At 37.5% G+C, this 26,365-nt stretch overlaps 1 protein-coding gene across 1 annotated transcript in view; it reads right to left on the minus strand.

The window, feature by feature from the left end:
- Positions 1-26,365, minus strand: part of LOC102497264 (transmembrane gamma-carboxyglutamic acid protein 1-like) — a 95,772-nt gene that overhangs the window by 35,468 nt on the left and 33,939 nt on the right. Inside the window, exon 2 of the mRNA XM_014583702.2 lies at positions 3,195-3,245. Coding sequence (XP_014439188.1) covers positions 3,195-3,204 — 10 coding nt within the window. The 5' untranslated portion in view covers positions 3,205-3,245. The remainder of the gene's footprint in view (positions 1-3,194; positions 3,246-26,365) is intronic.

A 26,365-nucleotide genomic window follows, 5' to 3' on the forward strand; every position in this document is an offset into this window, starting at 1 on the left:
ACTTGAAAGGAGGACATGGCATAGATTAGTCCCTGAACTGTGACTAGTTTTTACTTTTTTTTTTTTTGGAGAGAAAGATTTTTATTACAGGGCACATGTGATTGCCAGAGAGACAAAGAGAGACAAAAAGAGACAGAGGGGATGTGAGAAATCACCCCCCAGGGGGATGACCACACCGTAATCCCTTCTCCTCCATGCTCTTCTTGGGATCTTGGGCTCACATGCATACTCGCCCGACATGAGTTTTAAGCTGCTGGGTCTGGGACTTGAACCATGGTCAGCTATGTAGGAGTCCAGAGATATAATCATTACTCCATCTGCTGGTCCTCTTGTTTTTCCATTTTTAAATTTATTTTTTAAATTTCTAAACCATCAGAGATCTTTTGTTAAGTTTTGAAAAAAAAATCCCTAAAACTAATTAATTTCCAAGACAAGCTCAAAGAAAACAGGAATGAAAGCTGACTCAACAAGGTTTAGGAAGATAAATTCCATGATCGATCTGTAATCCTTGAGGTTGCCTACCAGAGCCCATACAAATTTGAGGCATGCAAAGTACAACCTAAGGAGAAATTCTCAATTATTAGTGTGACCCCAGTCCTAGCCCTACTGCCCAGGAAAGCGTCAGATTTAAATAACTTCATTTTTGCTGTTAAAAGAATCAGTGAAGATAAACTTATTCAATAATGACAGCGGTGAGCAGACAGTACTGTTCTATTCCATTATACTTGAGAGTTCTCAAAACACTTTCATCTGTAATATCACATTAAGCCAACCACAACTTCCTGAGGCTAAAAGTGCAGAATGTATTAATTCTGCTTTAGAGATGTATAAACAATTTTAGGCAGGCCCTAGTATTTGATCAAAGTAGTAGAGGTAGAACTTGAATTCAGCACTTCTGACTCTGTCCTGTACTCTTCTCACTATACCATACCATATCTCCCTCTGAGGTCCTTTTAGGGCACTCTGATTTTCTTTTTTTATAGTAATTTAATTTAATTTAATTATTTATTTATTTAAATTTTACCAGAGAAGGACAGAGTGTGAGAGAGTGAGAGAGACAGAAAGTGAAAAAGCAAGCCACCAGGTCAAGGAGTCGAACAGTGGTTGGCCATGTGGAGTCTAGTGCCCTTAACCACCATGCCGAATGCTGGCCCCAGCACTTTCATTTCATTTCTGATCTATTAAAAATTGATTAGAATTATTTATGAAGTTAAATTTTCATTAATAATTAATATTATTAACAATAAATTAAATGTTATTTTGTTCACTTCACATAAGAAGCTTTATGATTGAAAAATGTGGAGCATATGCACTACAAAATACCACTCAGCTATAAAAAACAATGAGACCATGGCATTCTACAGAAAGTGGACAAATATGGAAGATTTACTGCTAAGTGAAGCAAACCAGACTGTGAAAGAGAGGCATTATATATCCCCACTCAATATATACTGAATGTCAGTGCTCTATGGCAGAAACTGATTAGAAGGTATCCAAGTATAGAGAGCAATATTGGAGACACTGGATGAGAAGGTTGGAAAATGGGGGAGGGTAAGAGAGAGAGAATCAAGGGAAAGAAAAAAGAAGCAAAACATTTAAGGGACCCAAAATGGAAAGAAATCTGCTGATTATAATGTATATGGTAATGTCTTTGACTGGACCAATTTGAAGTATATTCATGATGGGAAAATTCATTTGTTATGCTGTAATGATACACAGTGATTAAATGTAAAAACAAATGAATTTATATATATATAAGAAGAAAGAAAAAACGAACACAAGGAATTCATCTAATGGTTTTTCATACTGTGCTTTAACATTTTAAGGGAAACTAAAAGCATTTCTAAATCAACCTCAAAGATGAAGTTACTGTTTTTGCGTTTCACAAAAGAATCTCTTTTTTTTTTTTGGGGTTTACATTAATATATTTAAAAAAAAAAAAAAAGACTCAGTGAGCCAACTAATGGCAGTATAGGTCTTGGTTTGGCTTGAAAAACACATTGGATACACATGCATGCATGCCCCAAACCTCAAAAGGAGGAGGAAGTTGAGGAGAAGGGATCGTAGCATGACCATTCGCCATGGGGATGCTTTCTGTTTTTCTCTGTCTTTTCTCAGCAAGCACGTAACCATTTTTACTTTAAATTTTTTTTAATTTTGGGGGTTGGCATGTGGTGTGGTGGTTAAGGGCACTGGACTCTCACATGGTCGACCACAGTTCGAGTCCCAGACCTGGCAGCCTTCTCTCTCTCTCTCTGGTCAAATTTAAATAAATAAATAAAGTTAAATAAGATAATTCTTAAAATAAATTTAATTTTGGGGACCAGCAGATGGCATAGCATTTATGTCATTTGCTGGATTTCCATATGACTGAACACAGTTTGAGTCCCAGACCCGGTGGCTTAAATCTCCTACAGGGTGCATGTGCACATGTGCCCCAAATCCCAAGACAAAAAAAGGAGGAGAAGTGATTGTGGCATGGCCACCCCCCGGGGAGGTGATTTCTTGCTTCCCCTCTTACTCTGTCTATCTCTCTCTCCAGAGAGCACATGTGCCCTAAGGCAAAAACCTCTACAAAAAAAAGTCATTCTAATTATGATAAAATTAAAGATGAAACTTTAGATGCCATCAGAAGCATATAGGTAACTTTGCTAAGCATTATAAAGAAGCTGGATTTTGGGCAGGTCTCTATCATTATCAAATTTGAGCCATCTTTCCCTGTACTGAGAGATGTCCACAAGAGACCCAGCAGCAGCATGTGGTATATTGGCCTTTCTCTGCATAGTCCTACTTCAGATAAAAACTTTTTTTTTTTCAGAGGTTTTCGCTATAGGGCTTGTGGGCTAGCCAGACAGACAGAAAGAGACATAGAGACAGAAAGCGAGAAATCACCCCCCAGAGGGGATGGTCACGTCGCAATCCCTTCTCCTCCATTCTCCTCTCGGGATCTTGGGCATGCACGCACACGTGCCCAGCGTGAGTTCTAAGCCACTGGGTCCAGGCACGAACCGCGGTCGACTACGTGGGAATCCAGCGACATAGCTAACTGCTGGTTCCCAGATAAAAACTTTCTAACACTAACAAGAAATACAATTTAGGTATCCACAGAAATACTTTGAGTCGGAAATTTATATCCTGGCTCCAGTATTACTATGGAGAGATTCTACATTACTTAAAGGGGAAGAGAAACTTACCTCTCCCCATGTTTTCTCGTGGTCTCCAGTAGGCTCCTGGCTGATGATGCCCTGTACAAAAGGGAACACAGACACATGGTCAGATTCACAGAGGCTGAGTCACTATATCAGATAAGCTCCATTACAGCTGATGTGGTCAATGTGAGCATTTCATTTCAGAGCAGTCCAATCTCACTCCCTTACAAAAATGTTTTCCCCATCACAAACAAATATCTAACCTTAGAGGATAGAATCACAGTATTCTAGAAGTATGGGCTCTATATCAACTTAATATGGCCTTCTTTTTCTGGTAGTAATCTCTGCCCTTGCTAAATAAAATCGTCATATTATTCACATGTTTATCTCTTAAGGCAAAAATCAGCATGCAAAAATGCCAAAAAGTCCAATGTTAATAACCAGGCTAGCATGTTATTATCTTTCCTGTCCCTGGCTCTCCTTCAATATCATTCTGTGACAAATCCAATGCCTTCCTAATGGTGTCAAACAGCAGCACCCCTAATCAAATTATACTTGAGGCAAAGCAGTCCAGAGAGTTATTCCCAATAAAGAGTATGAATCAGTGACCATGAACTACTGACAGCAGAAACCTTTGGAGAAACAGAAAAAGAAATACATATCCCAATTACAGAGGGAAGGTATATATAGGGGATCAGGAACTCTTTTTAAAAGATGAGAGAAACAAACACATATACAGAAGCTAATTCATATCATAACACTTCCTTTTCTTACAAGGTTCAATCACAGAGCTACCACAAGTGTATTGTTCACTTGTCACGTGGCCAACATAGAGCTAAGCACCTGAGAAGTAAGGTTGTAAAACATAATCTATTGGTCCAGCTCCATGACATGATGGTTAAGGAAGCCAGATCACACATGGTTAAATATGCGGTTCAAGTCCTGGACCTGGTGGTTTGAGAAACATGCTGGGATATTTGCATATATGCGTAAATTCCCCAAAAGAGGAAGAGATGGAAAAGAAAGGATTGCTGCATGACCACTCCCCATGGGCGGGGGGGGAATGCTTTGTCCTCTCCCTCTGTTTCTCTCTGGCAAACCATATCCTTTAGCAAAAAAATAATAATAAAAATAAAGGCCAGCAATAGATAAAATTGATTAGGACAGAACTGTTCAGGTTGAACTGAGGTAGAAGGCTATAATCCCACACTGATATTTCTCCTGGAGGCAGCCCTGGATATGCCTCATCAGAAACTCAGCACTATAGGAAGCAGAGTTTGATATCCAGCAACCTCCCATGACTCTTCAGATGAAGCTATTCTGGGAACTCTTTAGGAAAGAACTCTTGCCTATATTCACAGGAATGTCCTCACCCTTCCCAAGTATCATTTAAATTTTAACTGTAAGCTCTCCACATCAGATAAAAATTTAATCACTATGGAAATAGAATTTATATAACCTTTCTTAATCCAGAAGAAAACAAAAGAAAGTTTATTAAAATATAATCTATATACAAATGAGAAGCCATGAAAGAGTGAAGCAGGGAAATGATAAAGATAAATTTGAATTTTAAGAAGATGTCTCTGGCAACAGAAGGAAAGGAGATTGAGGGGTGAAAGTAGCTTAACAGGGATAGTGACATCAGAGATGCTAGGGAAATCTGGCAGGACTTCTTGCATTTTATTTCTTGTTTACTTTTCAATTTTTAATGAAGTCTTTTTGAAAAGAATCAAACCTATTTCAGTTGTGTTAGGGGGAACCACAAAGGAAAAGGCTGTCGGGTATAAGCCAGGATTTTCAAAGAGGAATTGCCTCTCTAGAGGTCAGCATGGTAGAGACAACATCATCAGAGACAGGAATCTTCCAGGGGAAGATGAAACCAAGGAGGCAGAAATCACTAATACCTGTCAGCTACCTCATCTAGCATTCCAGAACTAAGCCTCTAAAGATAAGAATCTTGATTTTTTCTTTTTTTTTCCTGTTTATTTTATTTGTGATAGACAGTATGCAAGCATGCAAAAAAGAGTATCACCATTAACAGGGTCTCATCATGCCCTGATCCCCCCCCCCCCCAGGCCTCCAGCTCATTAGGATTTTAGGCATACAAATACTCCAAGTGTGTTTCAGGTTTACCAGAGTGGGAATCTGAACCCACAGCATACTACCAACTGTGCCACTGAGGCTGGGCCAGAATGTTCTATTCTAATATATATAAAAATGTGTAACTGTTAAAGCTCTAGAAAATTTTCCAGGTTCCACGTAGATGTGCAAAGAATATAACAAACAGTACACTTTGTGGAACACTGGTCATTCTTGCCTTCAGTCAATCCAAAAATATTTGGTAAATGTCTTTTATTTGCCAGGCACTGTTCTACTCTTTAAAGCAGTGGTTCTCAACTGGGGATGACATTTGGCAATGTGTAGAGATATTTTTGTTTGTCACAACTGGGGAGGGGTATTGTTGGCATCTAGTGGGTTGAGGCTTGGGACACTGCTAAACATCTTACAATGCAAAAAACAGCCCCTCACAACAAAGAATTATCTAGTCCAAAATGTTAGTAGTGTCAAGGGTGAGAAATCCTGCTTTAGAGAAACAATGCTAAACAAGAGAGACAAATTATCTGCTTTCTCTAAGCTTATAATCCAGTGAAAGAACATTACAGTTGATACTCTTTATGTATATTCTAGTAAGAGTCACCAGTCTAGTTATCAGAATTACTTCTGTGTCCATGTTTTATATATGAAAGTTATGCTGGCACTGAGCAAATTTTCAGTACCCTGGCCTTTTATAGAATATTGGGTTGTCAGGAAAGTTATGATGCACTTTTGTATAGGAAAACATTGAAAAATACATCATGACTTTCCTGATGACCTAATAGTGAGTTAAGAGGCCAGCAGATAGTTTGGAAGTCAAGGGCTAGGTCTCACATGCCCAACTGTGAGGTTTGAGTCCTGGAGCTGGTGGCTTGAAAAATGCCAGGAACATGTGTATGCATATCCAAAATCCCAAAAGGAAACTGAAGAAGGAATTGTGGCATGGCCATACCCCCTAGAGGGTGATCTCTCACTTCCCTCTCTATCTCTCTCTGGTGAGCACACATTACCTAAAGCAAAAATAAAAAATAAATACAGCGAGTTAAGAATTCATTGATCTTTGTAGGGCTCATACAAGTCAGAAACAACAACTTGACAATGCAGAACTATATTATTCAGTACAGTACTAAGGGAGAGCAAGCTAACATCCTTTTGTTTTGTTATGAATTTTAATCAAATATATTTTATTCATGTATTTTATATAAATATGTTTTATTAGAATATTTTTAACTAAGATTTTTTTCATTGTTTTTTCATTGCCAGTGGGCATGCATGCTTTATAGAGAGTGACTGGGGAGGGAGATGAGAGAAAAGGAGAAAGCACACCTTGATGGGGCATGGTCATGCCACGATCCATTCTCCTTCATTTCTCCATCCTGTCAGGAATTTTGGACATGCTCAGACATTTGCCTGGTGTGCATTTCAAGTCGCTAGAGCCAGGCTTCAAACCACAGTCAGTCATGTGGGATCTGACTACACTGAGTCCTTTACTTGATTTTCTTGTTTCTAGAGGCTGCCTGAATTTCTTGGCTTGTAGTCTCTTTCTTCAATTTTTAATTATATCACTCCAGCTTCTGCTCCTATCACCATATATTCTTATTCAACACCTTGTCCCCTTGTTCTGTTTTATAATTACTTTTTAAAAATATATTTTATTTCAATTTCTTTTATACATTCAACCATATATGTTATGCTAGTTAGCTTACAAAGTGAATATTCCAACATGTATACATTTCTCACCGTCCAGTTGAGAATACTATACACGTTATCTTCAACAGATAATAACCCATTTCTTTGTCCCATAAATGCCTTGCCTCTCTATTTTTCTCCTTAATGTCCTTCTTCAGACTCTCTTCCTTCTTCCACCCTCTTCCCACACTGTATCTGGCATCTATAACCATTTTCTATGTTTCTATGTCCTCTAGTCATTCAGTTTTGGCTACAGAGTGTGGAAACTCGGTATACATTAAGTGGAGACATACAGTGTTTCTCCTTCATAGTTTGGCATACTTCACTCAGCAGTAAAATTTCCATACTCATCCACTTTCTGTCAAAAGCCAAGGTCTTGTTGTATTTTTTAATGGCTGAGGAGTATTCCATAGAGTATATGTACCACACTGAAGAGCCCATTGTCACTAAAAAAATCAAGGAAATATAAACAAGAGCACACATTCCAAAACACAAGTCAAACATTGCAAAGTGGACACTACATTTTAGATGATATCTAAACTGACCTTATATCAATACCCTAGGGGCTGTTATCATTTCAGTTCACCAAATATCAAACAAAATACCATTGTATACACACAGTAGTTTGAATGTTAACTGAATAATTATTATGCAATAATATAACAGGCAAAATTTCAGACTGTTTTATATACTAATCTTATTTAGTAAGCTAAAATTTCCTCAATTTGGGAAAATAACAACAGAACTTATACCTTGTCTAATTATTGGAAGGTATGTATATTTTTGAGAACTATATCATTTTTTGTTGTTGTTTATTTTTCAGAGTGGACTTTGCCACCACAAATGGCTGGGTTTGAGTCCTGACCTGACAAATAATAGCTATCTGACCTTGGGGGAGTTACTTAACCTCTTCAGCCTTAGTTTTTTCAATCAATTTTATTAATGATAGCCCTAACATCATAGGCTTTGAGGGAGAATTAAATGAGAACAGTTGTAACAGTTCTTGGTAACAGTAAGCAGGATGATAAGAAAGATTGATGCCAGCTGTGGTGGTGTAAATAACAACACTCTGTGATGCCGAAGTCATATGGGAAGGTCCCTGGTTCACTTTCTGAGGTCCCCAAGTACACACTGGGTATGTGAACTTGTGACTGTAAACCTGCCTGACTGGGGCCAGGAGTAAGACTGAGACATGAAGATACTATTTGGGGTGCCTGTTTGTCTTTTTTTTTCCATTTTCCCCTTCAAAATGTCTTTGTTCAATCTGGCTGTGGTTCATATTCTAGTTGGTTAATCTGTTTCAATACATTAAGTGTAACTAGTTAAACCAGAGAGTAGTGTAATGATCATTTTATGAACTGAGATTTTAAAATTAAAATTTGATTTTTACATTTGATTTCAGCCGCATTGCTTATTTAAGCTTGGAATGTGTACCCCAATTCTTTTGGTGCTTCCTTTTGCCATTCTTGATGTCCTTTACATGCACTCACCCCTTTTCCCAGCCTTCCCATAATAATCATCAGCTGGAAACTCCTATTCCTGGTAGTTATTCTTCTTCTAGTAACACTCTGAGATTCAATTATATCTAGCTCTTTATTAGTTTTGAAACACTGCAGGCTACATTTTAATTTGTAGAGCAGCACTTCTGTGTTTGTTTTACTTTTCAGCCACATGGCTCTCTCTTAGCTCTTTCCTCCACTGTACTTAGATGCACCATTACACTAACTTCTGGCCATTCTACTTCAAAGATTTGCCAGGTCTGTTCTGCTCTCCTCCAGCCTCTAAGGCCCTTCTAATTTTTAAGGTTGAGAGAGCCTAAAGGGCCTGTTCATTTGTTAAGGATTAGGGGCTCCCCGGAGTCCATTCCGTCCTCATGGTATCTCTTAAAGCCATAGCTCTCTTCACTTGCCTAAGAGTTCTTCTATAAATGAAGCCCTATATACTCTACTCAGCTTCTGGGAGCTTTGCCTCTGCATATATTCCATTTCCACATCCATCAAGTAATATTCAACTGGTATCTGTTGTGTAAGTATTACAATAAGGCAATATCACTTATATCACCTTAGTGCTCACAACAACCCGATGAGGCAGGCATAATACACTGATAAATATTCCTTTAAATTTCAGAGAAATCAACTTACTTATGTTCACACAGCTATTAAGTAGGAGCATCCCAGGATTGTTTTCAAACTTAGCAACATATTTTCATCAAAAATGCTGATATGGAACCAGCAGTTGGCGTAATGGCTGTGTTGCTGGACTCCCATGTAGTCGACCGTGGTTCAAGTCCCAGACTCGGTGGCTTAAACACATGCCGGGCGCGTGTTCATGCTGCCCAAGATCCCAAGAGGAGAATGGAGGACAAGGGAATGTGGCATGGCCATACCCCCTGGGGGCTGATTTCTCGCTTTCTGTCTCTGTCTTTCTGGCGAGCACACGTGCCCTATAGCAAAAAACCTCTCCAAAAAGAAAAAAAGTGACATAAACCTTCAGATATATCACATATTAATATTACATATAACTATTTATAAAATTAATAAGTTATAACTTTATTTTATCAAGTATATTTAAATTAATATGCATATAAATATAAATATTTACACATGCTGCTCCTCAGTGTATACAGTAGGCAGCAGCACCACAATGCTGTAGGATATTGCTGAATTTCAGGGATATTTACTTCTTAGAATCTGTACAGCAAAGCAAGGCAAGTTATGTAAATGAAGAAAGGATACTGTATTTCATTCTTTTCTCAAGTCATCCTCAGATAAGGATATAGTACAATTAGATGTAGCAAATGCAGCACAGTCAACTTTTCAATTCAATAGATATTGTGAGTTCACTACATTCCCAAGTGCTAGGGATTCAACAGTAAATGAAACACAAAATTCCCCACCGTCATGAAAGTTACCATCTAGAAGAGAAGAAATAATGAACTTGTGCCTGTTTATTTAAATAAACAAAATGTATGGGTATGTAAAGAAGTGATAAATAGTGCTACATACCAAGGAGGAATAATTAAGACAGGGCAGCAGAACAGGAATTACTGACTTCTAAAACAAACACTTTAAGATTTTTTAAAATACTAATCTTTTACTGCTTTGCTAAAGACATAATTTGGTGTATACCAGGGGTCAGCAGACTATCTGGAAAGGTCCAGAGAGTTAATATTATAGGCTTTTAGGGCTATATGGTCATTGTCATAACTATCCAACTCTGTGGTTACTGTACAAAAGCAACTTCAGAAATGAATTTCTGTATGGTTAGTTTTAATGAAACTTTATTTTTGAACATTGAAATTTGAGTTTTATGTAATCTTCATGTGTCATAAAACATTTTTTATTAATTTTTTCAAGCACTTAAACATGTAAAAATTATTCTTGGTTTATAGACATAAAAGCAGGTGACAGGCCATTATTTGCTAATCCTTGGCATATACAACAAAATGGCTTACTGAATTTTCATATATCAACAAGTCAAAAGAAATGCAAGGAAGTCCACTATAAATTTTATTGAAACACAAAGATACAGTACCATCAATAACAACAGTTAGAAAATTCTCTAATAACTTCTAAATAAGATATATTAATTTTATATGACAGTAGAACTTACATTTCTAGTGCACAATAAAATATTAAAGATAATGGTATGACCATCTAAATAAATCATGTTAAAACTATAGAAGCACCTCAGTGAATAAAAAGAAGTCATCATGAACTACATCAAACAATCTAGATGGCCTACAAATCATTTGATGAAATCAACTGTATTACCTAACAGAAATAGTTTATTTCATCCACAGTGATGTTTCAATTATCACTTATGTCCCAATGAAACATAAGGCTATATATCCAGTCTGTCTTTTCCCTTAATTCCATAATTCTAAATGCCTCAAAAAAGTCTGTATCTGGACATCCTGCTACCATCTAAGATACCACAGATCTCAAAACCAAATAATTTCTCTACTGCACATGTAAATTAACTTTTCCTCTAAATTCTATAACTATATTACTGATGCCTTCATTATCCAATTTAAGCCAAGTATTGTAGGATGAGATTTTAAGATGTTAAGCTTTTGTTTTCCCAAGAGTTCACATTTTTCCTTCTTCCTTTACTCCTCATCCCCCACACTTCCTCCACAAATATTAATACTTCAGCCATTCTGTGTTCACTGCTTCAAATGAAAGATAAATTTGGATCAGAAAAGTAGACAAAAATAAGGTATTCTGTCTTCGAAGGAAGCAGTCCCCATACTTCTGGCAAAAGGGACCGGTTTCATGGAGGATGATTTTTCCAATGTATTGTATACTTTATTTCTATTATTATTACATTATAATATATAATGAAATAACTACACAACTCACCATAATGTACCGCTCCCCAGTGCTAGCATCACTGCCTCAGCTCCACCTTAGATCATCAGGCATTAGATTCTCATAAGGAGTGTACAACCTAGATCCCTTACACGTACAGTTCACAACAGGGTTTGTGCTCCTATGAGAATCTAATGCTGCTGATGATCTGACAGGAGGCAGAGCTCAGGTGGTAATTTGAACAATGGAGAGTCACTGTAAATACAGATGAAGCTTTACTCACTTGCCTGGCACTTAACTCCTGCTGTATGGCCTGGTTTCAGAAACTTTCCTGTCCAAGCTTAAGACTTTACCCATCCCTATGTAATTTTTCCCATGTAGACAGCCATCCATGCAACTTCCTTGGACCATAAATCCCAAAGAACAGGGCCCTAGACACTCTGTGGGAATGATGGTAGTAGTGGTGGGTATAGTGATGAGGACAATCCCCATGCTTGGAATTAACAGGGTAAGGAAAGGGATAGCAGCCACTAGTAACCACTAGTCTGATTTCTTACACAACGGATGAATTTTACATGATTTTGAACTTTATAAATGGAGTTACAGCACAGTCTCTTTCTTTTTTTAAAATTCAGGTAAGCTCACCAGAGAGTGAGAGAGAGTGCTCACTGGAGAGTAAGACAAAGAGAGGAAAAGTGAGAAAGAAAAAGTGAAAAATCACCCCCCAGGGATGATGGTCACATCACAATCCCTTCTACTCCATTCTCCTCTTGGGATTTTGTTTATGTACTCATACATGTCCAGTGTGTTTTTAAAGCTGCTGAGTTCGACACTCAAACTGCAGAGTCGGCTATGTGTGATCCGGTCACCCCAATCACTATGTCACTGGATGGTCTAGTGTACACTCTTTTGGATCTAGCTTCTTTTACTCAACATACTGTTTATGAGATTCATCCCTATTGTTACATGTAGTTGTAACATTCATTCTCACTAATGGTCCCATATTGGGCATATATCCCAATCTATTTCTTTATTCCACAACTAATGCAGATTTTGGTTGTTCTAATATCTGAAATGTTGGTGTCCCTCCAAAATACGTATGTTAGAACCTGATATCCATGTGACAGAATTAAGAGGTGGAGCCTTTGGAAAGTGATTAAGTCCTGAGGGCTGTACCCTCATAAATGGAACTGGTGTCCATATAAAGAGGCTCAAGGGACCTCACAAGCCCCTTTACCACGTGAGGATGCAACATGAAAGTGCCATTTTTGAAGGAGAGAGCAAGTTTTCACATGACAATCTGCTGGCATTTTGATCTTGGACTTGCTAGCCTCAAAAAATGTGAGCTTAAATTTCCTTTATAAATTACCTAATCTAAGGTATTTTTAAAAAATCCTTTTTTGTCACAAAGTGTATGTGCTTTCCAGAGAGAGACAGAGAGAGATATAGGGAAAAGGATAAAGCATCCCCCATAAGGAATGGTCATGCTGCAATCTCTTTTCCATTTCTCCATCCTGTCAGAATTTGGAGCATGCATGCTCACATGCCTGACATGTTTCTTAAGCTACCAGGTCCAGGACTAGAACAGGGTCAGTCATGTGAAATCCAGCTACCTTAACCACTAGTCCATGGGACTGGCTCAAAGGTGTTTTATTATAGTAGCCCAAATTAACTAAAAAATGTTGTTTTTAGCTTAGGGAAAGTACTAAAACAAGCCCCCACTATGCTGGGTTACAACAGTGGCAATACTCATGGCTCAATCCAATATAACCAATTGGTAAGACCTACTCACTTTCCTTTGTTCTAATGCTGTCATGGTTTGGATGATGGTTTGCCCCAAAGGTGTATGTTTTTGAATTTGGTCTTAGTGGACGGTGACTGGATATCCCCACAAGGGTTGATGTGTTGGTACTTGATTGTATTGTAGAGGTGTTAAGTGAAAACTGATTTCCTTCACTGTGTGCCAAGGTGGAGCCTCTTGGTGTAATAATGTCATAATGGGAAACCCCATGATTGAATTCTGGTGGGTATATAAGCAGCTGGAATGAGACCAGAACAACACAGAAACCTATGGACAACTGCTCTACTCAAGATTCTGCCCTCTGCCATGTTATAGGTCAACCTCATGCCTTTAGACTTTCTAGCCACTTTCATAAGTTAGAATAAGCTCTTAGTCTCTTAAATTCACTTAGTCTCACATATTTCTGTTAGCAATGCAAGTAAGGGACTAAGACAAAACCTTTGTTCTAATATTCCAATCTTTCCATTCTCACCACTATAAATCCTCATATTTCAAGTTAATAGTATGCTCCCCAAGGACAGGGAATATCTTAATTCTTCAGATCTTTCATAGGATATTCACTTACTGTGTGCTCCAATAATAGATATTACACATGTGTAATCACTACTATGAAAGTGATCACTAAATCTTTCCATGTACAAATGTAATTTTCATACTGTGGCTTATAAGGGTTCAGAATCTTTAAAAATCATCTTATTTTAGGCATATGAAATATCTCTAGGGCCCAAGTAACCAGTACAAATATAGTCTAGCATTAAATACATACCTCTCTTCACCTTCAGCAAAATGCTCTGTGGGAAATGATAAGAAGAGTGAAAAGGAAGAGGTAAATTCCAGCAGGCTACTTGAATGCAAGTCCCTATCAACTCATAGGGTAATATCATCAGAGAAACTGAAAGGATGCTTTTTAGCCTAACAATGCATGAGAATAATTACAGAAGATGATAACATTTTGCTTTGTTATCAGATCACTATGTATATTAATTCCTTGATCTTTGCAGTCCTAAGAATTAAATATAGAACTTTCATTATCCCCATTTTATAGATAAGAAATTTGATGCAGATTAGTTAAGCAATTTGCCCAAGGTCATATATTTTATAAAGTGGCAGAGCTAAAATTCTAATCCAGGCAATCCGGCCCAATGATGATATACAAGGAGGGGTCTTCAAAAAATTCATGGAAAACATGTACTATGAAAAACTATACCTGGATTTTTGAATTTTTTGCATCAAAATAAACTCATACTTTAATTCCATTTTTCCATAAATTTATTGAAGCCCACTGCTACAATAGTATATTCTTGATTAAGATGAGGGAATTTCTTCCTACAAATATAGGGAAAGTTCTAGTTTAACAAAAAATTATCTTGAGCTACCTGTAAGGAAATAGAGGGTTTTTTTGTTTGTTTTTGTTTTTGTTTTTTGAGAGGTTTTCCCTATAGGGCGCATGCACTCACCAGACAGACAGAGAGAGACATAGAGACAGAAAGCGAGAAATCATCCCCCGGGGGGATGGTCATGCCGCAATCCCTTCTCCTCCATTCTCCTCTCGGGATCTTGAGCACACATGCACACTCGCCCGGCGTGAGTTCTAAGCCACTGGGTCCGGAACATGAATCACGGTCAACTACGTGGGAATCCAGCGACATAGCCATTACGCTAACTGCTGGTTCCCGGAAACGGTTTTTAAGAAGGTTTTGCCTTAGGGTATGTGTGCTCACCAGAGAGAGACAGAACAGAGATAGTGAGAGAGAAAGTGAGAAATCACCCCCCTGGGGGGTGGCCACACTGCAATCCCTTCTCCATTCTCCTCCTGGGATCTTAGGCATGCATGGACACATGCCTGGCATGATTTTCAAGTCACTGGGTCCAGGCCTCAAACTGTAGTTGGCCATGTGGGAGTCAAGGAACATAACCACTATGTTATATGCTGGTCCCAAGAAAACATAAATATAGATTTTAAGGATACTCTATATATGTATATAAAGCTTTTCAGTCACTTAAAAAGGATGAGAGGAAGGATTACAAAGGGATATGAGGAAACTTTTGGGGGTGATAGCTTGCTCATCATTTTAATTGTATGAGAATTTCATGAAAAACTAATTATACACTTTAAATATATGCATGCATACCAATTGTATATCAGTTATACCTTAATAAAGCCATATACAAAAAGGACCAAACAGATTTACAGGTAAGTCAATCACAAAAAATTTAAAAGGGTATCTACAACTGAGTGTTGAAATGAGGAAAAAACTATAAAATAGTATTCATATAATTTGTTACATGCATAAAGCACATATTATATGTAAAAAACAGATATGAAATACTATCTGGGTTTTTATTTGTCTGTTTTTCACCTGTGGTAATACAAAGATCTTTTTCTGAGGGTCCTCCTTAGCAAGTATAGGAATGAGCCATCTTGGAAGTGGATCCTTCAGCCCCATTCAAGCCTTTAGATGACTGCTACCCCAGCTAATACCTTGATAGCAACCTCATGAGAGACCATGAGCCAAAACCAACCAGCTAAGCTGCTCTTGGATTGCTGACTCTCAGAAACTGTATGAGATATCAAATGTTTGTAATTTGAAGCTGCTACATTTGGGGATAATTTGTTATGCAGCAGTAGATAAATAATATGGCATATACTACTCTTTTACATATATTTTTATATAGCATATATATAGAAAAGTGCATAAATCATAAATATACATACACTTTGTTAAGTTTTTACAAGGTGAGAGCACCGATGTAACCAGCACCCAGATCAAGACACTGAACAAAACATTATTCTGGCTCCTGTCAAGTCACTACCTTGGAGCATTAAGGGTAGCTACTAGCCTGATTTCTTACATCATAGATGAGTTTTGCATGTTTCTGAACTCATATAAGTGAGGTTATAGGATATACTATCTTGGATTAATCTTCTTTTTCTCCATATCATGTTCATGAGATTCATCCCCATTGTTGCTGACAGTTATAGTTTATTTATTCTCACTTCTGATTCATGTGAGGTATATATCCCATTTATTTATTGATTTTACTACTGATGGATATTTGGGTTATTTCAAGTTTAGGTTTATTATGAAAGGTACTATAAATATTATTGTACAAATCTTTTGCTAAGTCTACCTATCTATTTCTGTTGGGTAAATGAGAGTAAATTAATAAGTCATAGGTATGCCTATATTCAGCTCTATTCAATACTGTTACACAGTTTCCCAATATGGCTGTACCAGTTTATACTACCAGCAGCAGCATAGTGGCATTCCTATTTGGTCCATATTCTTGACAACTTTTTTTTTAGAGGTTTTTGCTATAGAGCGTGTATGCTCACCAGAAAGACAGAGAGAGACAGAGAGATAGAAAGTGAGATATCGCCCCCCAGGGGGTATGGTCACACTGCAATCCCTTCTCCTCCATTCTCCTCTTGGGATCTTGGGCACACACGCACATGCACCCGGCGTGAGTTTAAGCCACCGGGTCCAGAACTTGAACCGTGGTTGACTACATGGGAGTTCAGCAACATAGTCATTACACTAACTGCTGGTCCCTCTTGTCAACTTTTGTATTGCCTTTTTCAACTTTGCAATCCTGTTAGAAAGTAGTGATATCACAATGTGCATCCTGTGATGAGTGAAGTTGGATACTTTTTTTGTACATTAAATAGCATCTTTTGTGAAGATTTGTCTTTGTCTTTCATCTGTTAAGGCATATATTACTTTTAAGATCAGCAAAAGGCTCTAAGTTTCTAAACTAATGCATTCTCTATGGGTATTAGGAAAACACGTACCTTTGAGTAGGAGAACAGAGTCATTTAAATGGAAAAGAAAGATAGAAATAGTATCAGAAATATAATAAGGTGCCTTTCCTAAATCAAGAAATGTTTTAAGAGAAATAAGAAAAGCAGTAGGGCAGAAGGAACTCTCAAAGTAGAAATGAGTGAAAAGACAGGTAAAGGACATTATGAGGACAATGCATGTGGGTAAGATTTGTTTCTCTCTTTTTTTCTTTTTCTTTTTCTTTTTTTTTTTTTTTTTTTGAGAGGTTTTTGCTATAGGGCACTAGGGTGCGTGGCTCGCCAGACAGAGAAAGACAGAGAGAGAGAAAGTGAGAAATCACCCCCCAGGGGGGGATGGCCATACCGCAGTCCCTTCCCCTCCATTCTCCTCTCGGGATCTTGGGCACGCACACACACGCGCCCGGCATGAGTTTTAAGTCACCAACCAGGTCCAGGACGTGAACTGCAGTTGACTACATGGGAGTCCAGCAACATAGCCATTATTGTTAACTGCTGGTCCCAAGATTTGTTTCTTTATGGTAGATGGGGAGTGTACCAATCACAGGAGATAGCTTGAGAGTCAATGTTAGCCTTAATGACTTTTCAGAAAGGCTTTTCTGAGGAAAATAAGGGGCACAGATGGTCTTTAACCCTATTATATAGTGCTATATATAATAATTTGGGGCAGTTCAGTATTAGTAGGCAAAATAGTAAATATCTGCCAATGCAAAAGTATATCACCTATAAGTGTGGTCCCATTACATCACAATTCTCAGGAGAGGAAAAATGGTCATTTATTTATACCCTTGAATAGCCAGTATGTATATAGTAACCTTCCTTTAACCTCACATGCCTACATTTGGCTTTGCTTTCTTTTTTTCTTTTATGAGTTACCAGAATGTACTAAGACATTAGCTGCTTATTTTTAGTTTACTGATTAAATTTTAATAAGACTCTTCAGATAGCAGAACAATCAGTTAAAGAAAGTTAATATTGCTGGATGAGATCAATGCATAATGGACACTATGTGTGAGTGAAAATGTAGAAGAATAAACAATGTGGCTTTGCTTGTATTCTCTTAGGCATACCACAGCAGAGAACGTTGGCACCAAATGTAACACACTGGTGTTTTAAATGTGATTATATATAAGAAATTCAGATATTCCAAATTTTTTTAAATAATTAAAATTAGATATACTAAATAACTATAAGAACTCAACACAGACAATTCAACCAGAAAGAAATAGGTTCTCACATGTTTAATTCTCCCACTGTCCTATTGTGTATACATATCACAAAAAAATGACAATGAGAAATCACTGCAAATAGCATATGGGATAATTTGATATGCCCCTGAGGCCTTAAAAGGAAAGCGTTCTTTCTGTGACATGGAATACTGCTCCATCACTATCTAACACATCATGTCACTGTAGTGGATATTTTCAACGATATTACATTAAAGCTACTGAAAGAATCAAAAGTTAATGGCTTGAAACAGAAAATTAAAATATTAAGCTCAATTTTAAAGAATGCATATTTTTTAGGATGAAATTCTTTAGTAAAGAAGATTTATAAATTCTTCAAGAAAGACCTTCTAAGTTAAGGTCCATTTCTTATAGATATTAAATTTTATAAAGGAAATGTGTTCCAAGAAAAATTTAGATTAATAATGCTACACAAAAATAATAATTACATCCTATAAAAAAAATTAGTGTAGTTCTGTCTATAAAGTAAAATTAAAAGAACCATGCAGAAATGATTTTTTTTTCCTCTGATAACCTCTGCAGAAGCAGCCCAGACAAAAATCATAAGGATGGATGCCTAGGAGAACCTGATACTGTTGAGCAAACACTAATCACACAAGTAAAGAAAATCTGAAGATGACAGGGAATGCTAGGCTTGTATTGTCTGTTGCTTTTGCTTTTAGTGTCTTCTGCTCAAGTTAATCATATAGTAGAGCTATGAATTCTCAGACAAAAAGTAGAAGAGAAGTGAAAGTCCCAGAGTGTCCACAAACTAGAAAATCAGCCTAATCACATTTGACTAGAAATCACCAATCCCCAAAGGGATATTTAATTTCATAATGGTGTCCTGTTTTGTTTAATGATGGCAGGAATTGTGTATATCTTGTTTGATGCTCTATCCTCATATTCATCACTACACTGGACACATAATAGACATGCAAACTTACTTGCTAAAAAAACCAATCATTTAAACGGGTTGAGTGCATAGGCTATTCCATTTTGTGCCCTATTTTTCTTTCATCCATACATAATAAGACTTCCTTTTGAAATTTAAACACTTCATAAACATGTTTCTTAACGGTTGCATTATACTCATGTTCTGTAACTTAACTATTCCCCAAATGTTTTGTCACTTGGAAATAAACCTATATCCATACATTAAAAAATTAATGTAGCCATTAAAAACTGATTCTATTTTTTGCTGTTATAAATAATGTAGCACTGTATATTTTAAAATGTTGTTACCCTTATGTTTGACTATTTCCTTGAGGCAAATGAATGTGAAAACCTGAGTTTAGACATCTGGAGACAGAGTTACCTTATCCTTTGCAGCAAGCAAGCATATGCTAGGGCTTCAAAAAGTTCATGGAAAAATGGAACTAAAGCAAGAGTTTATTTTGGTGCATAAAAGCTTTGAGATCCAGGCATAGATTTTTGTAACACACATTTCCATGAACTTTTTGAAGACCCTCCTCAACCCAGGTATACTACTGGAAATTTTGAAGAGGAGGTTCTCAGATCTTCACATATGTATAAATCGATTTAATTGGTTTGCTTCTTGATACCTAGCTGAAAGAGATTACAAAAATTGGAGTTTTCCTATGATAAAGTGGAGATAGTATAGCAGTGAGAGAGCTAGAGTATAGGGTATGGAGTAATTGATCCTGTTCAGGTAATACACAAGGAGATGGTGGATTCTGTTCTTTAAACAGTTGAGAGATATTTCTGGGACTGTGTTTACTCTCCTATAAAAGGCTTCCTGGTTAAACAAAGGAGACTTAGGGAAGTTTGGGAAGGAAGGGCCAAGATACTGGGTTGTCAGAAAAGTCATGATGCATTTTTGCATAGAAAAAATACGTCATGACTTTCCCGACAACCCAATATAATTTGTGCACACACTGAGGTGTTCATTGCATGTGCTCTTGTATGCATATGATTAGTTGTTGCTTTATTTCTCAAATTATCTTAGTTACATGAGCCATGGTATCCTACAATAAAAACTAACCAGTTGCCCAGAAGTTTTATAACTTATGATACTGAGATTAGAGAGAAAAATTATCCTTAGTGTCTTCAAAGAAGAAATGGGGAAAAAAGTTGCGTCAAAGGATGAGAGGGGGGGGGGGGCTGGACAGTACCATAGTGGTAAAACATGACATTCTGAGCAGCTGACCCACATGAGAAGGTTCTGGGTCTACAATATGGAGACCTGACTGGGTATACCAGGCAAGTGTATGCCATAATCTGGGGCTGGCTGAAACTGGAGGTGGATCATTATGTACTGTATCTCTGTCTCTGTCTGTCTCTCTCTAGCTCATGGATAAATAACGAATAAAAAAGCCTTTGGGGAATAAAAGAAAAAATATAATAAACCATGTCTTTAACATCCATGTAGGAAATACCATAACATAGCACAATTTCTTATAGTTTGTTTCTTAAAAGTAGGCCAATGGCAAAATAGCCCAGAAGCAAAGTACTCTATATTTATACAATATATTTAGAAACTGGCCTATTCAAATAGCTTCCTAAAACAGTTTAGACACGATCAAAAACAGCCAGAACAGCCAGTAGAATGGCCCTGCCAAAGGAAACTCACTGTACCTGGCTGATCCAGACCAATGTCTGATGGCTCTCTATAAACAAAACCTAAAAGATCTGACTCATTCTGCTGGCCCTTCTTCAAAGAAGAACAGCAATCCTAAAAGAAATACTGATAAGCAACCCTATGGGCAAGACAATTCAGAATATCATGCCATTTGAAATATTAAGGGCAAGGGATTTTATTTCATTTGGGGGTAGCCTAGGGTCTGTAAGAATTATTACTCTCCAGGAGCAGATTGTGGAAATTTTCCAAGTTGATTTACTGAATCAGTACAACCTTGGGAGCAATCAGCCAAAACAAAACAGGATATTTGTTATAATGTTGATATGGCTGAAAAGTAACCCCAAAACCTTATATTGGAGTCTAACTTGCTGTAGATGATTTATTAAAGGTTCTGGTACAGTGCGGCGGGAACATTTTTTTTGACTATTGTCACTTTACTCTCCATTTTCGGATGTGTTTAAATTTCTCTGTAAATCTTCTTTCCCCTAATTACATACCTTCTAATCAGAGTTGAGGTAAGAAAATAGAAGGTTTCTTCTTCTTCTTGTTCCCTCAGCTCTGCATCTAGAACATTTATATCATTTAACTTGATCAGCACATTGAAAATACTGAGTTTAGGAAGGTGAATAATATCATACTCTTTTTACAGATTAGGGATAAAGAGTTGGTTTGGTTATCGGAGCCACTACCTGATAGAAGCTGTACCACATCCCAGGTCTGATTCTTACTCCAATGCTATCCCTTTTATGTTATTGAAGCAAGAATGGAAACTTATCATCATTCGGCTTAATTTCATAAATCCTACAGTGGATTTTTCTAATACTAAAATGGCTATTTTTGTGGCTCACAATTAAAAACAATAAGTACCATGGCATAGAAACCTGAATCAGAGGTCCTAAGACAACTCTCAAGAGTATGAGCTCCCTTTATTTGTTCTTGTACTACAACAAGAATCCTACAAATTGAGTCAAGGTAGACTCTACAGATGCTATATACTTTCCCATGTCCAAGTCTTCGTTTACACCATTTCCCTTCACATCTAAATGTGATTTTCCTTCCTTTAACTTATTTGAATCCCCAAACCACTATTTTTTTCAAGTTCACTCATCAATTTCTTCCATCAAAGGAAGAGAGACAGGGAAAGATAAAGAGATAGGTACTCCAACAAGGTCCCCACACCATGATCTCCCCCAGCCAAGGTCATAGGCACATGTGCATGCTGGCCTGAGTCCTAAAGTCATTATTTGTTTGTTTGTTTTTTGAAGAATTATTTTCATTTTATTGTTATCATTATTTTAAATTTGACCAAAGAGAGAGAGAGGGAAAGTGAGAAAGGTCCAAGACTTGAACCTCAGTTGGCCATGTGGGAGTCCAGTGCCTCAACCACCACGTCGCTTGCCAGCCCCTTAAAGCCATTGTTAATGAAGGTATAATTCATATCTTCCTTATAAATGTATCCCCATCAGGACATATTCTCTCTTTTCTTTCAAATCTGTAGTACTCATTCATGTTTGCTCACCAGTTTTCCTGCTGTGTGTGTATTATTTCCTCCAGATTGCAGGCTCCTTCCGGGTTGAGGCCATGACTTGGCCTAGCTACACAGATCATAACATTCAGTACCCAGCTGACACAGAGAAAACATTGAGTAACTGATGACTAAAACAATAAATCTCCTGAAAGACATAAACAAACTAGTTGCCTACTACTACCTCTTTCAATGTAAACTCAATCTGATAATTTCCCATCTTCCCCTTCCTTTATCTACTTTAACTATGCATAACAAAACCAAATGATGTATTTTAACACTGTATTGAATATAGATTGTTCTATGACATGATGGGGAATATTTTCTATTCACCAAACTGATGTCTATTAAGACAGACAAATTAGAAAAGGCGGTTTAAATTGCTGTTTTATAATCAAATATGTTATTGCTCACAGAAAGTTTTACTAGTTCCATTTTCACCAGCTGAATGAGAGCTTGTTTACAGAGAGTGGTTGCCTCAGGTTTGTTGTAAGAGGGATTAATGGCTAAGGAAGAAAGGAAGTATAGAAACCAGATTAGGGAGAGTTAGGTCTTAAAAATATATCTGAAATAGGGAACCAGCAGTTAGCGTAATGGCTATGTTGCTGGACTCCCACGTAGTCGACCGCGGTTCGCGTCCTGGACCCGGTGGCTTAAAACTCACGCCGGGCGCGTGTGCGTGCGTGCCCACGATCCCGAGAGGAGAATGGAGGAGAAGGGATTGTGGCGTGACCATCCCCCCTGGGGGGTGCGTTCTCGCTTTCTGTCTCTAATGTCTCTCTCTGTCTGTCTGGCGAGCGCACGTGCCCTATAGTGAAAATCTCTCCCCCCCAAAAAAATATATATATATATCTGAAATAAAATGCTGAACACAGAAAACTTTTATTATATTTGCCACTATACTTTTTGGTATGCTAATCTCTTACAATTAAAAAAAAACAGTTGAGGAGGGCCAATCTGTGGCATAGTGGTTAAGGTGGTAGTATCCTACATGGCCAGTCATGTGGTTCAAGTCCCATCCCAACCCAAAGGGCAGGAAAACATGCCCAGGGCATGTGGGTGTGTGCCCAAAATCCTGAAAGGAGGGAGAAATGGAGGAGATGGGATTGCAGGTGACCATGCCCCATGGAGGGATGCTTTCTCCCTCCCTCCCTCTCCTTCCCTCCCTCCCTCTCTCCCTCTCGCTCGCTCTCTCGCTCTCTCTTCCTCTCTGGTGAATAGATGCATTCTCTGGCAAATTTAAAAAGAGGGAAGGAATCAAGGGGAAGAAGAAAGAAGCAAAACATCTAAGGAACCCAAAATGGGAAGTAATCTGTTGAGTAATCTGTTGATTATAATGTATATGGTAATGTCTTTGAATGGACTGATATGCAGTATATTCATGATGGGAAAATTCATTTGGTATGCCATATGGTGCACAGTGACTGAATGTTAAATAAATAAATGCATACATATATACACACATAAAAGAAACCAAAGAACTCTTTTTAACTTTTTTTTAAGACTTCCTATTCCCCACATCCATCAGCAATAAGTAGTATTTTTCAATTTTATGGAATTCACTAAGTTGAAAATTGTATCTTGTCACCTTTGTTTATAATTCCTTGATCATCATGAATGAGTACTACAGATTTGAATGCTGTAGAAATTCAAAGAGAGAGATTATGTAAAACTGAATATAAAATATATGTTTATGAACTAGCTGTATTTCTTTTCTAGCTCTTGGTTAAAATTGTGTTCTCTCTGTTCTTTATGGATATGTGCTCTGTTCTTCATTTTAAAAGCATGCAAGAACATTTTCTCTCAAATAAAAATCCTACTCAAAAGAACTATCTCTCAGCAGGACTTTTTTTTTTTTTTTTTAACAGGGTCTCGCTGTGTCACAATCTTCTTGCCTCAGCCTCCCAAGTGTCTGGGACCACAGGCATGCACTACTGCGCCTGGCTATTTTTTAGACAGGCTCTCACCAAGTTGTCCACCCTTGCCTCAAGCTTGGGATCCTCCTGCCTCAGCTTCCTGAGTTTCTGATCACCACGACATCTGGTTTTCAATAGGTTCTTTTCACATGTGACCCTTATTTGATCTCTTCCTACTCATATACGTGGCCTTTAAGAGAAAATAATTCTTCACTACCAAATAGGACATAAATTGCCGGAAAACAATTAAAACAAAAAATAGAGAGACCTTCAGAAAAGTTCCTTCCTTTCCAAGAACAATTGAATGGAAGGTCTATGGAGGAAAGTGCACTCTCTGAGGAAAGGGATTTGTCTAACAGATATCACTGTAGGGGTTTCCTGTTGCTGTAGTAAGAAAGGACAAGGGAATTTGTGGCAGGAAAAAATGCTCTGTATTTGGATAAAATAACAGACATTAAAATTAACAACTATCTAGAGAATGCAGTAAAGGATACATGTAAACTCATGAATCATAGGAAACAGGACCCTAAAGAAGGTAATAGAGAATAAAAACAGGAATAGCATCAAGAATTAATTTGAGGATCCTAATGGTTCCCAGGTGCCTGCAGCTTCATTCTAATCAGCTTCAAGACACTATCTCATTGGCAACCAGAGGCAACTTTTTGATACAGAACTTAGACAAATTCACAATACAAAGAAAGGGACCCTGGGCCAGCAGGTGTTATGGCAGTTAAGGCACTAGATCCCACATGGCCAATTCTGTGGTTCAAGTCCTGGACCCAGTAGCTTGAAAAACACCCCAGGCGTGTGTATATGTGTGCTCAAAATCCTGAGAACAGAATAGAGAAGGGTTTGCTGTATGGCCATCCCCCCCAGCAAGCTATTTCTCTCTTTCTTTCTCTGTCTCTGTTTTTCTCTGGCAAGCACACAAGGCTCTATGGAAAAAGCTTAAAAAAAAAAAAAAAAAGAACTGCTTTGTTACATGTAGACAGTCTAGGGACCCATAAAATGCTATAGGCCCTCCCTCAACCAAATTCGGTCCACAGAAAGAAGAAGAAACTGAATGCTAAAGTGCATCTAGAAATCATAGAATCTTTATGAAGCAGAAAAACTATAGAGTACAGCTTTTATAAAATTAAATGTTTTCAATATTGCTGGGGCCATTATGAAGTTCATCACAGATACAACGAAATGATTTCCATACTACTGGGAGAGCCAAGTTCTTTGAACCATATTCTTTTCTACTACTATTTATTTCAACCTGGTCACAAAATGAAGTAAGTTTAATTTGAAACCATGAGCCAGGCCACATTTTTAAAATAGATCCAAAGAATTTGATGAAATAGCAAACAAACATATTTTATTCCTGAGATTTAAGATAGTTAACCTAGGGGCCGGCAGGTGGCATGGTGGTTGAGGTGCTCTACTTTCACATGACCAACCACGATTCAAGTCCCAGACCTAGCGACTTGATTTCTCACACTCCCTTTTTCTCCATCTGTCTCTCTCTGGTCAAAATTGAAGAATGATAATAAGTAAAATTTAAAATAAATCTTTTTTAAAAATATAGTTAGCCTACTGTTAAAATATGTTAAATTTGTGACATAATTGATTTGATATGTGCCAGGACATTTCTGAGGAAGGAGCCAATCATGAAAACAAAACTCTAGTCTATTTAAACAAATGCTATCCATAATGCCTTTGTCCCTGTCTTTCTTTAGTATAAGGGCTGGAAAAGTTCTTCAATCCCCTTGCAACTCAGGGTGACCATGCAACCAAATTCTCACCCATGTGATATAAGAAAAAATATTTTCAAGAAAACATACATTGGCAAACCCTTCTTTCATTTGCCTTTTTTCTGCATGGAATACAGATGTGAGTATAGCCACTGCACAATCACAAGGATGAGAATCATATGCTAAGCTTGATGGACTGGAAAATCAGAAAAATATTTATCCTTGAAGACACACACCTGAACTATCTACCTCCACACACATTCTATGCGATAACTACACCCTTGTTTAAGTCTCTACTAATTGCATTACCTGTTTAGTACAGCCAAACACCTTCCTGTTACTATACCAAGGAGGGACAAATGAGTAATAACTGAGCTCTCTACTGTATTAAAAACAAGCAGATACACAATAAAAATGCAATAAGCACATTATATATGCTACAAAAGAAGTAAAGAATACATTAAGAGAAAAGTGGCTAAAACAACCGCACCCACAAAAAAAACTAACGCCTTGGG

This window comes from Tupaia chinensis, unplaced genomic scaffold (genome assembly GCF_000334495.1).
Source record: "Tupaia chinensis unplaced genomic scaffold, TupChi_1.0 Scaffold144599_1, whole genome shotgun sequence".
Lineage (NCBI taxonomy): Eukaryota > Metazoa > Chordata > Mammalia > Scandentia > Tupaiidae > Tupaia > Tupaia belangeri.